The sequence below is a fragment of the Triticum aestivum genome, chromosome 1B (assembly GCF_018294505.1).
Source record: "Triticum aestivum cultivar Chinese Spring chromosome 1B, IWGSC CS RefSeq v2.1, whole genome shotgun sequence".
In the NCBI taxonomy this organism is placed as follows: Eukaryota; Viridiplantae; Streptophyta; class Magnoliopsida; order Poales; family Poaceae; genus Triticum; species Triticum aestivum.
The window spans coordinates 492,298,087-492,312,893 of NC_057795.1; the positions used below are offsets into that span (position 1 = coordinate 492,298,087).

Consider the following 14,807-nt stretch of genomic DNA (forward strand, 5'->3'; position numbering starts at 1 on the left):
CCGATGAAGCTGGGCATGGGAAAATCATGTGACGTCTTGTCTGGATTTTCCTTCGCCCAATTGATGACAACCGAGATCAAGTTAGTAGCAAAATCATTTCTCCAGGCATCTAAAGTTGTAGTGACTGCCTACTGGACCAACTCATTTTTCTCCTGAGCTACTTTTTTCTTGTCCTCAACTACATTTTTGTCGAGTGAAAGCTTCACCTTCTCGACGATGTCCGCTTGACTTAACTTCTTTTTTTGCTTCTCAGCCTCCAGGCCCTCGTTGTAATAGACCTTCCATGTGGCGCCGTTTCCGACATCGTGCACACGTCAATATTGCGGCCGCTGGTCCAAAGGGAGTCCCTTCAGTTTGTTCAAGCCCCGGTTGGGAGTGGTGTCCCACTTGGGCCTCAACGATGAAGAGTCACTTTCGGCCGCAAGCCTGTGTTGCTTCTCCTGCAAATGGAACATGAACAGTTTATAAACGTGTAGCCGGCTTGATCAGAAGCTAAATGTAAGGTGCTAAAAGAATAACTACTAGTATTCTAATCAATTTGCTCGTGATCGGGTTCGTGTAAAAAACCTTCTTTTCCTTGTCCCACTTGTACCGGGCCCTGATGAAGTGACGCTCCAACGGGTCGGTGAACTATGCAAAGGGGTCTGGGATCCCATCGGCTTCACATTCCGCGTCCTCCTTATCCCATATGGGCCTTTTGCCAAGGTAGCCACGGCTTCCGTGGCGTTGGTTCCCTATGTTCCTTTGCTGAAGCCCTTGAAATTCTCAGACTTAGCCTTGGCTGCGTTGGTAGCGCAAGTGTCCTTAAACATTTGGGACTCCTCTTCCTTAAGTGACAGATTTTCCTCCAAAATCTTGGACAGGGGTACATTAGCCTCAATAGCTCGTTTCACCCTCCCTTACCAGGAGGCCAAATCATTTCTAAACATGCCCATGGCGTGGTTTTTAATATTTTTCATCGCAGGATCATCCCATGGGTCTTCAATGCAGTTATCCCGGTTGGGGAACTGGAATCTCTTGTGCAGCTTCGTTAGGAGCAAGTAGTCCAAATTTGGTTTACTCCTTAAGTCAATGTCGTTGATGCTTGCGGTTTCTCGTAGGATGCATCTGACTTGGTTCCTGTAGCACATGCGAGGTTCATCTGGCTCTACTGGCTCAAATTTTCTGGAGTGCATCTTTGTGACCAGCAGTCTTCCGATGTCGAGTTTGTTAGGTTTTCATGTCCTTGGCTTCTTCTGCTTCTTCTTTTCGTTAGGGGCTTCGGCGCCGGTACCTTCCCCGCCAGTCTCGGCACCGCCATCGGTGTTGGTGCCATCGTTAGAAAGGATACTTCTTTATCACCACATACACATCAAACCACTTGCCTCTGAATTTAGAAAACAGAATAACATCAACCTATACATGGCACTGAATTTATAAAACAGAAAAGAGAGAATTATGTAATAATTTGAAACCTAGCTAAATTTATGTCATAATTTGAAACCTGCCTAAATTTCTGTCCTAGGTTGAAACCTATCTAAATTTCTGTCCTAATTTGAAACCAAGCTAAATTTTTGTCCTAATTTCAAAACCTAACTAAATTTCTGTCCTAATTTGAAACCAAGGGTTCATAATAACTAGGGTTCATACTAATTAACTAGGGTTCATACTACCTAATCTATCCTAGGGTTCGTACTAATTAACCTAGGGTTCAGATTACGTAATTTGAAACGAGTTAGGGTTGATACTAACTAGTGTTAATCACTGTCCTAGGGATCGATTATTTAAATAGCAATAATTGCTTTAACTAAAAAAATAACAACAATTGCTTTAACTAAAAAATAGCAACAATTTGAAACCTAGAGTTCATACTAACTAGCACTAAAAAATAGCCACTAAGCTAGCACTAACCTAGCACTAAACTAGGGTTCATATGGCACTAATATTGCACAAATTAACCTAGCTAGGGTTCATATGGCAGAGAGAGAGAGAGAGAGAGAGAGAGCAGAGAAGAGGGGAGGGGAGAGGTCGGGGATGGGTGGGGCTTATAGAGGGGGGTCGGGGGAGACGGCGGCACCGAGGATGGTCGGACGCAAGGAGGGTGAGGGGAGGCGGTGACGTCGAGGAGCCTACAAGCACCGGCGAGGTCGAGGAGGAGGAGGCAGCCGTGCGGCGACGTCTAGGAGGCTGCATGTGCCAGCGAGGTCGAGTAGGAGGAGGAGGAAGGCGTGCGGCGACATCGAGGAGAAGGCAAGCGGGGTGAGGATGGGCTCCGGCGACGGCGCGAGGAGGCAAGGGCGACGAGGGCTCCAGCGATGGTGTGAGGAGAAAGGGGAGGAATGGGGGGAGTTGTGGCAGACAGGCCCACGCAGTGCGGTTAAGTCAAAATAGCAGTAACGCCTTTTTGGACACACACTATAGCTAACTTAGTAGTAGCTTCTGTCAAGACAAAACACGCTACATCTAAGTTAGCTATAACACGTGTCCAGAAAAGCGCTACTACTATTTTGACTTAGCAGTAGCGCCTTTTAGACAAAACAAGCTACTGCTATGCCTATCATTTTTTCCTTTCATTTTAATTTTCTTTTTTCCTTTCTGCCTTTTCTTTTCTTTTAATTTTTTATTTTATTTTATTTTATGTCCTACTTTTCCCTTTTCTTTTCAATTCCTTGTATTTTTCTTTTTATTTTCTTCTTTCCTTTCTCATTTTTTTTCTTTTCTTTTTTTGAAAGAAGGCCAAGCTGGGAAGAAGGGGATCAGATTGGATACAGTGTATATAACTCAGGGAGCGGTTTATATTACACATCATTTCACAGATAACAATTAAGCGCGGTTTCTCAGCGTTGTCGTTTTTGTTTTTGAGTGAGCTTCTTTCCCTTCCTTCATTGACGAATAATTGAGCCCCTCATTGTGAACTTTTCTTTTCCATGGAGTACAATCTTTCTTAGGTAATGTAGTATTGATTCTTCTTTTGATGTATGCTTCATCGTCATCGTCATCTTCCCACATCGGGTTGCCGTACTGGTCGTAGTCTTCCTCGTTGGCGACTCCATCCATTCCAATGATGTTCCTTTTGACTCTCCTCACGACAACACGGCTCGGATTGCTCTGGTTGGTTATGAAGAAGCATTGTGTCACGTGCTTAGCGTGTACCCATGGCTTGTTTTTTGCCATGGCCTTCATGGTAGCACTCTTGGCATCAGGTATTGACATGGTAGTGAAATACCAATTTTCTCTTTCGACATTCTTAGCCCATCTGACACGGAACATTGTCGCACTGTGCAGTCTAGAGTAGTCAAGCTCCCAGATCTCCTCAACCCTTCTGCAGAATCTTTTAGTTGTGGCATTGTCGTCGGTCATGCATTCCATTGTTACCTCTGAGTTCTAGAAATCACTATTTATATCTTTGGCCTCTGTGTAGAACATGTATCCGTTGATATCGTATGCCTGATAGGTCAGGAGGTTGGCCTTAGGGCCATGTGCTAAGGCGTATATGAGTAATCCGTCCGTACAGCCCTCTTTCGGGGGATTAGCAAGAATATGCTCTCTGAACCAATGCATGAAAGTGGAGTTGTGCTCTCTAATAACTTCGGCGTTCGTCCTACATAGCCCCCAGTCGGGATACTTCTTTGCGATGGTTTCTTTGTGCAATGTCATGAAAGGATCTACCACATCTAGGTAGTGTAGCACTACTAAGTTTGCTATGTCAAAGTCGTTGCGTCGATCCGAGTAACCCACATGCAGTTACATGCGACCGTTGGAGTGACCTTCTCCTTCAAGCCTCCCAAGTGCTTCTTAATAGGGAAACCAACAATAGGCCGGTCTCCGCCATATCGATAGAAAGAGATGCACTCTTGTGTCAAATATCCCTGGACAATGCTTCCATCCAGACGGTACATGTTACAAACAAATACTTTGATGGCCCTATTCATCCTCTCGAATGACACCATGTTGTGCAGGAATGTTGGCCCCAGGTCTATTATGTTGTCCACAATGTGGACACACATATGCACCATGAGATCAAAGAACGCGGGTGGGAATTACATCTCAAGCTCATTGAGTATTACAACAATCTCTTCCTATACATTCGGAGCTGCTTCACACTAATCGACTTTTGAGAGATAACGTTGAAAAGTTGCAGAGACCAATAAGCGTGTCACAGACGTGCTTGTCCATTATCCCTCTAAGGGAAACAGCTAGTATCTACATCATCATCACATGACAGTCATGAGACTTCATCTCGTTGAACCTTTTCTTCTTCGTGTCTAGAAATCTGCTTATCTTCCCACAGTAACCGGAACAAACTTTGAATCTGGTAAGGCACTTGAAGAATTGATCGATCTCGTTCGAGAATAAGGTGAAGCAAGAACGGGGGCAATAATTCTCTTCCTTTGTGCTCACTTTTTTCCCTTGTCCCGCGCCTCCGTCTCCGTCTCCATCTCCTCTAACTTTTTCCGGGGTGGCATGTGGAAATCAGCCCTGATGTTCAAATCTTCCAAGTCTTTTCTTGCCTTCGGCCCATCCTTGGTATTATCCGGCATGTGCATCAGTGTTGCAAGCAAGCTCTCAAAGACATCCTTCATGATATGCATTTGATCAATGCAATGAGGTGTGTCGAGTTTGGGCCAGTACTCCAAGTCCCAGAAAACAAACCTCATCTTCCATACCTTCAGCAGCGACTCCGACGCCTTTTTCACCATCTTTCCCGGTGCGGGGCACTATTCCCAGTTTTTCAACAGCTCATGGATTTTGGTGTCGCTCCGCTTATGTGGAGGTCCTCCATTCCCAGCCTCACCTTTGAATAGATCTCCACGGTTTCTCCACCGGTCATCCTTCGCGAGCCATCTTCGATGCCCCATGTACATGATTTTCCCAGACCCGCCATCTTTTGTTGCTGTTAAGATGTCGTATCATCCATGCACTGCGTGCATCTGCAATATCTGTTTCACACCTAGCCTACGACATATCCGTAACCGAGATAGTCGTGGACCATTGTTATCAGTGCAACTCTCATATAGAAATACTCACCTTTGCTGGCGTCCCATGTTTTCGCCGGTGTTTTCCATAACATGTCTAACTCCTCTTGAAGTAGCCCCAGATACATATTAATATTATTTTCCAGTTGTTTCGGCCCTTGAATTTGCATGCTCATGTGTATGTACTTTGACTTCATGCACAACAAGGGGGGAGGTCGTACATCCATACAAACACAGGCCATGTGCTATGGTTGTTTTTTTAGAACTTGCTGACAGTAGGAGATGCTCCTACTAACTTTTAATTAAAAGGACAGGAAGCTGTCAGAATGTGTTATAATTTACATCAAAAGAAGGTGGAGTGTTAGGAGGTACTAGTCTAGGCCCTGGGTACAGAAACAAAACAACTCAACTACCAGCCACGAGAGCTTTAATAAACGGATGGAGATTCCTTTGTTCGATGCACCATCATGTACATGTACTATGGTTGGTGTTTTGGTTGCCAAATGGATTCATGCCAATGGTGCTCGTGCCAAGCATGATGTTCCTTGCATCACATGTGAAATATCCATATTCGCCGTTGGACGCTCTCCACTAGCTTGCATTCGCGAGGTGTCTCAGCTTCGGATCATCTCCATTGTCGGGCTTTTTCCTCTCCGCATGCCAACGCATGAGCTTTGCTTCCTTGGGATCTATGAAATAACGTTGTAGACTGGGAGTGATCAGTAAGTACCATACAACTTTCTGGGGAGATTTCTTTCCAGCTTTCTTGTATCGAGAAGCATTGCACACCGGACAACTGGTTTTTTGCGTGCTCCTTCCGATAAATGATGCAATCATTGATGCATGCATGGTATCTAATATGCGGCAGAGCAAGTGGGCACACAATCTTCTTGGCATCATCCACACTAGTAGGACATAGATTCCCGCATGAAGAACCTTCTTTAGGTACTTAAGAAGCTCATTGAGGCTACCATCGGTCCATTAGTTTTTAGCCTTCCTCTTTAGAAGTTCTATCCTGAAACTCAAGCGGGTCACCTCGGGATCGCAACCATCATACAACAGAGTGTTCGAGTCTACCACCAGTTGCTCCAGCTTGGGCTCCTTTCTAGAAGAAGCTCTATAGGTACTCGTCTTCTTGCGAAGCAGGTCTCGAACATGAGGGTCCCGCACGACTGAACTTACTAACAATGAAGGCTACAACGTGTCCACATCTTCTCCGACGCCATGTCCGGCCTCTTCTCCGCCGCTATTATCGTCATCTCTTCATTTGGCCCAGTGTCATCATTGGCTTCCCCGTCGGCGTCCTCATCATCATCGTCTTCAATTATCCATCGAGTATAGCCATCCATGAAACCAGTCATGAGTCGTGCGCCTTCAAATGACCATCTTCATAGGGTCGAGCCAAACTCCTCCTTTGCATCTTCGACATGGACATAAAAACTCTGTCCGGCTATTTTTATTCATGCCATGCACCGCCGCTTGCAACCACCTTTCCACCATCATTCCACTGACCATCATGATCGCCTGCAGTAATAATAGTCAAATTGATTATAAAAAGGCATGCATGCATCAAAGTCATGCAAAAATTCTGCATGACCTTCCCTAAAAATAGGACATATAGAGTTTGCCCGAAATTCGCAGAAACGGAAATAAATTGATATTTCAGCAAAACCTCGGCAACTCAAGCACAATTCAGTGGCAACTCATGCCACATGCACAATTTCCCCCGATTAGTTCACATCACTCACACAACACACACACACACACACACACACACACACATATATATATATTTCCATTCTTACAAAAACAATTTTTTAATCACCTATCTCAAGATAGAGATCGAGCATGGTGATGAGGTTGATTTGTGTCACCACACACACCTAGGGAGTGATCAAAAGTGGAAAAATGTTACTTCTTAACATGGCTAGATCTAGTTAGGGAGGTACATAGGTCACTTCATTAAATGAGTAAATCTATCTATCTAGTTGGGGAAGGAGATGGCTCTAACTAGTGGAGGGAGAGGAAAAGTGAGCGAAAAGAGAAAGGAGTTGCATTAATGAAGGTGGTGTAGTTAGCTAGGAGCATTAAAGAGAGAGAAAGAGAGTAATGGGGGGAATAGTGAGGAAGAAGCAAAGTGAGGAAGAGAGAGAGGTGGGAGCTAGGGGAAAGTGAAGGAAGAGATGATGTGGGAGGAGGAGGGGGATAGGAAATGGTGGCTGCTGCGTCTTAGCAGTAACGAGGGCAGGGGAAATGCATTGCTGCTAAAAAGTAGCAGTAGCGCGTTCTGGCCAGCCACGCTACTTCTAAGTGGGGCCCGCCATGTGGCACAGTACAAACTTAGTTGTAGCACGTTCCCTTGAAAACGCGCTACTACTATTCTCTTAGTAGTAGCGTGTGATCTCGAACGGCGCTACTACTATACCTAGCCTGTCAACAACGGTGCGGACATGATTGTCGTAGCGCGTTTCCGTGGAGCTGCGCTACTGCGATGTAGATAGTAGTGGCGCCCTTGGTAACCACGCGGTCCTGTTAATTATCAATAGCGTCTCTTTATAACACGCGCTATTGATAAGCTCCATGTATAAGGTTTTCCCTAATAGTGGTCCAGCCAGGTGTCAATCACCAATTTCTGAATTCCTTCCCTTAAGAACCAAGAGTTCTCAGATTCAAATATGGGGTCAGTTTTGCGCACATCTCATGAGTCTAAATACAAAGGAGTGTGATCTGAATTTTCCCTAACTAGGGTAGTAACTTCAGTCGGAGGATAATTTTTCTCCCTATCTGAGCAACATAGTACTATGTCTAACGTCTCAAAATATGGATTTTGTAAATTATTACAGTAAGTGTATTGTCTTCCATTAAGATGAGGTTCTCTATGACTAGCTTGCTCAATGATAGCGTTGAACATGAAGCTCTAGTGCCCAGGAGTGTCAGATTTGTTCTTTTCATAGGATTTTCTAATAATGTTAAAGCCCCCTCCTACCAGGATAGGGTTAATGCTATTTTGAAAGAAAAAACATAGTTAAGCTAAGATTTTTTCTTTCCTGTTTGGTTGGATTTCTTCATTGACTAGCACCAAATTCCAAATGAACTTGTCTTTAACATCCCAGGTGACCATCGTCTTGAGAAATTGCATCTCAAGAAGTGTAATAAACTCTCAAAAGAAGGCCACCAGACTTCCACTAGAGGGCGTGTGGTGCCAACAAAAATCTCTGCCTGCACATATATTTTGCATGTCAAATCTAGAAAATTCCGGACTCATGGTTTCTTGTAATCTTGAGAAATTTTTTATCCATGAGTAACTCTATAAGGTATCTTCTCTTAATGTCACCATCAAATCCTCTCGTATTCCAAAACACATCTCTCATTGTTAGAATAGGATAAATTTGTTTATTTTTCTTTCCTTTTTCCCTAGGATAATCCAAACTTGCGATAGAACAAACACCTCCCAAAACCGGTTGGCCCCACTGTGTAAACACTAGAAATGGGCCGACCCATCTCTCGTCGCTCGCGTTATTGCTAGTGCATATCACGGCCAATTCTCTGCCGTGAACGATGAATAGGAAATCCCCGGGTGAGCCGTCGCGACCGATCGATTCCCTGTCATTATGTATGCACGCCCAAAATTGTTTGACACCCGAATTTTGGCTCATTTGCTCTTTTTGCAGCGTACATAGTTGTTGTGATTGTCATGTGACGAATACTCCTCTTCAATGCCTGAAGTGCTAGGTAGCAAGTTGGCGCTCGCACGCATGCAAGCACACCGCGACCCAACTTTACGCTAGCCGCTTGCTTCACCCAATAGTATTTCTTTTTGTTTTTCAGCTGTTGGTCTGGTAGGAAAAAACTGATTGAATTCGTATGAGGTTGGAAAGAATTGAACAAAACAAGTTTATTGATTTTTTCTAAAAACAAATCACTAGTTTGAAGAAAACTCATGAATTTGGAACAAAACATGAAATTTGTTTTTTTTAACTTTAAAAATTCATACAATTTTTTTTACGAAACCAAAAAAATGCTCAGGAACCAAAGAAAAGCTCATAATTTGGAAATGGTTCGTAAACTTTGAAAAACATCATTAAATTCGAAAAAGTTCATAGATTGCAAAACAATTCATAGGAAAAAGAATAAAAAAGGTTCATTTAAAAAAAGGTTCATGAAATTGGGGAAAAAATAACATATTTTGGAAAATCATCGATTTTGGAAAAAAAGTCAGAGAAAATGAAAACAAATTCAAAATTTGAAAGAGGTTCACTAATTTGAAAAAGTTCATGATTATTTGAAATATGTTCACAAATTTGAAAAGCTTCATTATTTTTGGTGAGAAGCTCACGAATTTGAAATTAAATTTTAAAAAGTAAACAAATTTGTTTTTTTAGGAATTTGGGAAAAAAGATCGAATCCAAAAGTTTCATGCATTTGAAAAAAATATAAAAAGAAAGAAACAGAAAAAAATATAAAAATTGAAAACCTGAACAAAACCGGCCCGGACAAAATTAAAACAAAAAATAGAAACCGGGCTGAAAAGCTTCTGAAGCTTCGGCCCATTTCCAAACGCTTTTAGGCGCTAGTTAATGAAATGCATGTTAACCTGTGCGATAATCCTACACCTACGTAATCTTGGCTGGACTGTGACGTAACCTTCGAACAAATTATTTTGGCACCGCCCTCAAATTTCACGGCGGTGCGCCCATCATCTCACCTATGGACAGAAGCCCACATCAGCATTTATTAAACTGCTTACCTAAGCAGTGTGAAATGGTCAAATGGTAAGTTCGTCGCGCTTCTTCATCTGCGCGCTCTGCTTGTGTCGCCGGCGAGTCGAGAGCCTCTTTACGTTGGCGGCTGCCCTGAACGTCAACAAGCAGCACGCCTTTCCCAACTGCACAAAAGTGATGGATTGACCGGTTCTCCTTTACTCTTTAATTACAGGGAAAAAGGTTAATCAACGCCATTCTTTTCTCTTCTGAGCGTTCTATCACCTTCACAACTCCTTTACCCACATCGACAACACGAAGTCTTGTCAAACTCTGTGGTAAAGCTGGTACGTTGCTGAACATCTGCCCGACAAGGTCCATATGCGCCCCCGACTTCCACTCCGCAGTTGATTCGATTTGACCCGATGTCTTCCAGGGGCCGTGAGCACTGTAGTAATTTTCAAAGAACGAGACATTAGCACATCGATCCGCTCGTGACCCCCGACTTAAGCACACCGCCTAAGCCCCCCTCAAGTCAAAGACACTAGGAACAGAGACCGTTATAAAACCGTTGGAATCACGTGGCCGCGGCATACAAAATCGACGACGAGGACGAGCAGTCGAGCACCGTGCTAAAATCAGTGATCTGTTTCGTCTTCCAACAGACATCTCCCTAACCCACGCACTAAAAAACCGAGCGCCTGACACACCCTCGTAGACGCCACCCGTAATTAACCCCCCTGCACCGACCTGTTTACCAGGCCAACGATCGAGCTGAAAAACTAACCGTGCTAGTTGTTTGCATAAACAAAGCGCCAAGGCTGTATATAAGTGGTGTGCAGGAGACAGGAGGTGAATATAAATTCCCGGCCAAATCTTGGATGCTCTCACGGGCTTCACCAACTCTCACTTGTCCATGATCTTGTCCTTGTGCTGATCAGCACCACCTGCCCACAAAGACTCCTTGATTACCAGCTCCATTTCGCGGAAGCAAGGAGCCTACATCCGTCGTTCGAGATGAATGGCTACTCCAGCCTCGGCTCCTCGCCCCCGCCGGTGGCGGTGGCTGTGGTGACCAGCGCCCGGCCCAGGCGATCGCTGGAGCTGACCCACACCAAGGAGACCAACGCGTGGGAAGGGCTCGCCATCGGGGCGGTCACCCTGGCGAGGACCTTCTCCACCGGCTCGCAGAGGCTCTGCAGCAGGTCCGGCGACAAGGCCAGGGGCGCCCTGCCGGGCGCTATGAGGAGGGCCTTCTCCATGCGGAGGCACCCCGCGGCTCCTGGCAAGGGCGACGGGCACTACTGGAGGATCCACGACATGGAAGGGGACAGCGACCACGGCGACGACCACAATGCGGTGGCCGAGGAGGAGCGCGGCGTGGAGAAGGAGCACGAGGAGAAGAAGGAGGCGCAGCGAGAGGAAGGTCGGCCGAAAGAGGAGGCCAAGACGAAGAAGAAGAGAGGCAACCACAACATTCTCAAGGCGTGCAAGAAGCTCTTCCGGTTGTGATGCGATCGATCGAGCCGCTTCTGCTGCGACGAAATGTACTTGCTCTCTGTCTCTTGGTCAATTGTTGGGGTGTTTTTTTTTTTGCGGGGGGATTGTTGGGGGTGTTCATGTCGCATTTGTTTCGTTCGTTCTCGTTGAGGAGTAAAAACCAGGGTGAGCTCGGCATGCCGAGCGCTGCGCGCATGCGTGTTTGTGCACTTTGTGCGCTGAGTGCGAGCTTTTTAGATCTCGATGAGACTGGGAGTGTGGGCCACGGCCGTGTCGCGCGGGCATTTTGCTGGTCTCCGATGCCTTCACGGGCGACCAACGGAGACAAATGGACACCCAGAGTTCGTGCGCAACATCTGTCGTCGGGTGGGAGCCGCAGCTTGTCGGAGCTCTCGACTCGGTGTGGTATGCGCAGCGGGGGGCCGAAATAGCCCAAATACAATCACCACTACCCCATGCATAAGATAGTCTTTGCCTGCTTAAGAGCATCTATAGTCGGACGTCCCAAACTCACCTTAAACACTCGGATAGACGACCCGATCACTGACCGGTCACAGATAATCGGCCGAGACGAGCGTCTCAGACGCCCGGTGACGGTGTTCTGGATAAGGGGTACTAAGAGAGTCGGCCCATTCTTGTCAGGGTGGGCCGACGAGCCCTCATTCGTGGTCAAGGTGGACTCCGAAGGCCGTACGCAGGAGGCGTGATCTAGACTGTCTCTCCCGAAGACTTGACGTGTACTCCAAGATCTTTGCCGCCGCCTAGCTCCTGGTTGCCGACCTTGTAACCCTAGATACCCCCCGGCGTGTATACAAGTCTTTATCCCTTAGAGGGGACATCAACACAAAATCATTCGCGTAGCCCTAGAGTTAGATCACATGTTACAATCTCGAGGTAGATCAACTCTGTACTTGATACATCTTCATCAATGTAAATAAGAGCAGGACGTAGGGTTTTACCTCTTGATAGGGTTTTACCTCCATCAAGAGGGCCTGAACCTGGGTAAACATCGTCTCCTCCATTCCTATTACCCTTGATTCGAGATTCATAGCTTGGGACCCCCTATCCTGAGGTCTGCCGGTTTTGACACCGACACTAATGCTTTCATTGAGTATTCCGTTGCGCGCTCACCAGAAGGATCAATGGCTCATCTGCAGATCAACCGCCCTAATGGCCCGGGGAGCATTTTCGCCCCCGGCCAGCCTTTTGTGTTCGGCAGCATGGTCTTTTGCGTCGACTCGACAGGCTACCTGGCCTCGGTCGAGAACTACGCCCCAGGTCAGATCGTGACCTTTGGCGGCCTCGAGTACATTGCGATTCCCGTGGCGAGCTCGTCCTGTCGGGATGGGCCTCCGACCGAATCAAGAACACATCCAGCGTCGGCGGCTCGACCCCGGAATCGATCTTCGTCGGCATTGTTAGAGACCCCCGACGTGACTACTTCGGCCAATGCCCTTCCAATCTCCGGCCCAGATGTAGATCCGGCCCCCACTTCAGGAATCACGTCAGGATTGGACCTGACCTTGGCGCAGAATCTAGAATCACTCCCGGATCCCCTTCGCGTCGAAGACACGCCAAGTTCTCGGCCGAGCATACTTCGATGCCACCCGCTTACAACCCAGTAATAAATCTGGAAGAGTTTTCTCACCTTAATGAGATGCTTGTCCGTATCCAGGGCACGTCCATCTCGGACGGCAAGACTTCGGTCTATGATCTGGTCGGACTTAAAGCCGACGGCCGGGAAATTTACATCCCACCCAACACCCACCTAGTCACCACGGTCGATGATTTAACCGACCAATTAGACTACTTTCAGGACACAAACATGGATGAAGACGCCGATGGCACCGCAGAGGACACCTCGCCCCTGGTAAACACCGGCAGGTGGATTGCTACATCTACTTAAGATGTCTACATGGTGGACACCCCCAATACCCCTCCAAGATGTCGGCGAAGATGTGCAAGGGATAACAATGGGGAGCCTAGCAGCAATAATGCAACCGCTGATAATAGCGTGCTAGAAGTCGGTGACGCTGATAACCCTGAGGGAGACCATCAAGCTTCTCTAGGGCAAAACGGCACACTAGAAAGACATCTCAAGGATTCAAATCCCGATGACCTCTTTAAAGGGGCCGATGATAACTATATGCCGGAGTCCGAGGAGGATGAAATCCTCGGCACCGAGGACTTTGTCATCCCCGAAGACCCCTTCAAACAAGAGCGCTTTTGGCGGCGCCTCATTGCGACGGCTAGGAGCATGAAACGCAAGGAGCGACAGTTGTAGGCCAACACGGACGCACTAAATTAAAAGTGGGTCGAAGTGCTCTATGTTGAGCAAGGCATGGAAGACCGGCGCCGTAGTGCGCCGAAATCATACTGACGGTGTCCTGGACTAGGGGGTACTCACCACATCATCTCCCGATCAGTTGGATTGGGCCGAGGATCCCCATGGCCATATACTCATGGGCCAGTCCGGACAGTTGCCGCATATAAGGAAGATTCCACAAGACTTGGCGATCAAGACAAGGACTTCTCCCCCACCGGCGTATTCGGCTAGGACTCTTGTTATCCTAGGCCTCTAGTGCATTATATAAACCGAGGCCAGGCTAGTCGATAGAGATATATACAACAATCATACCATAGGCTAGCTTCTAGGGTTTAGCCTCCCTGATCTCGTGGTAGATCTACTCTTGTACTACCCATATCATCAATATTAATCAAGCAGGACGTAGGGTTTTACCTCCATCGAGAGGGCCCGAACCTGGGTAAAACATTGTGTCCCTTGTCTCCTGTTACCATTGATCCTAAGACGCACTGCTTGGGACCCCCTACCCGAGATCCGCCGGTTTTGACACCGACATTGGTGCTTTCATTGAGAGTTCCGCTGTGTGATCGGCGAAAGGTTCAATGGCTCGACTGCAGGTCAACTGCGACGTTGGCTTCTTCGTCACCAGCTCAACTGGTCACCTTGGCTTGACCGAGGACTGCGTCCTACCTCCGATCGTCATGTTCGGATGAAGGCCTTCATCAACACCAACTCCGATCTCTATCAAGATCATGGAGGAGTCATCCATGGAGCTCGGGGGCTCAACGTCAACATTGACCTCAGGCGACCGTGCTGTTTTTCTGGACAGCAAACTTGTATCCGTCGCCACCGCCTCCTCGAGTGTCGCCTAAACGATTACTTCGGTGGAATTATGCGGAATTAAGTCTACAACAAGCCTGCAAAAATTTCGTCGAGTTCCGATGGAGGAATCTCCGGCAATCTCCGATATACCGGAGCCCTGTTGAATCTGGACGAGAATCCGGACGAGTTTAGGGCGTGGTATCCAGCATCTAGCTCGGATGTCCTTTGGAGGATCCAACCGTTGATTTTCTGCGCAATTACCTTATCTACCACCTGCCAAAAATTCAGCTCGATCCGACCGTCCAAACTCCGGGAAACTTCCGATTAGTGCATCACTTTTTGGATCTGTTTTCTGCGCGAAAACGAATCCGACCCGCGTTCGTCTTTTTTATGAAGGGGATTTCAAACATCCTTTTTGAAGGAAGTTTTATATGGGGTATTGTGTTTTATTCCCGAACACATCCCACTAACTTTAAGATCTTTTGAACATGATCTTCAACATCATGCTGGTGTCAAACCAGCCCG

At 46.7% G+C, this 14,807-nt stretch overlaps 1 protein-coding gene across 1 annotated transcript; it reads left to right on the forward strand.

The window, feature by feature from the left end:
- Nucleotides 1-10,448: 10,448 nt before the first annotated feature.
- Nucleotides 10,449-11,382, forward strand: LOC123093129 (uncharacterized). The gene has a single exon (XM_044515041.1). It carries the CDS (start codon nucleotides 10,673-10,675, stop codon nucleotides 11,165-11,167), a length of 495 nt encoding a protein of 164 aa, XP_044370976.1. The 5' UTR covers nucleotides 10,449-10,672; the 3' UTR covers nucleotides 11,168-11,382.
- The last annotated feature ends 3,425 nt before the right edge of the window (nucleotides 11,383-14,807 follow it).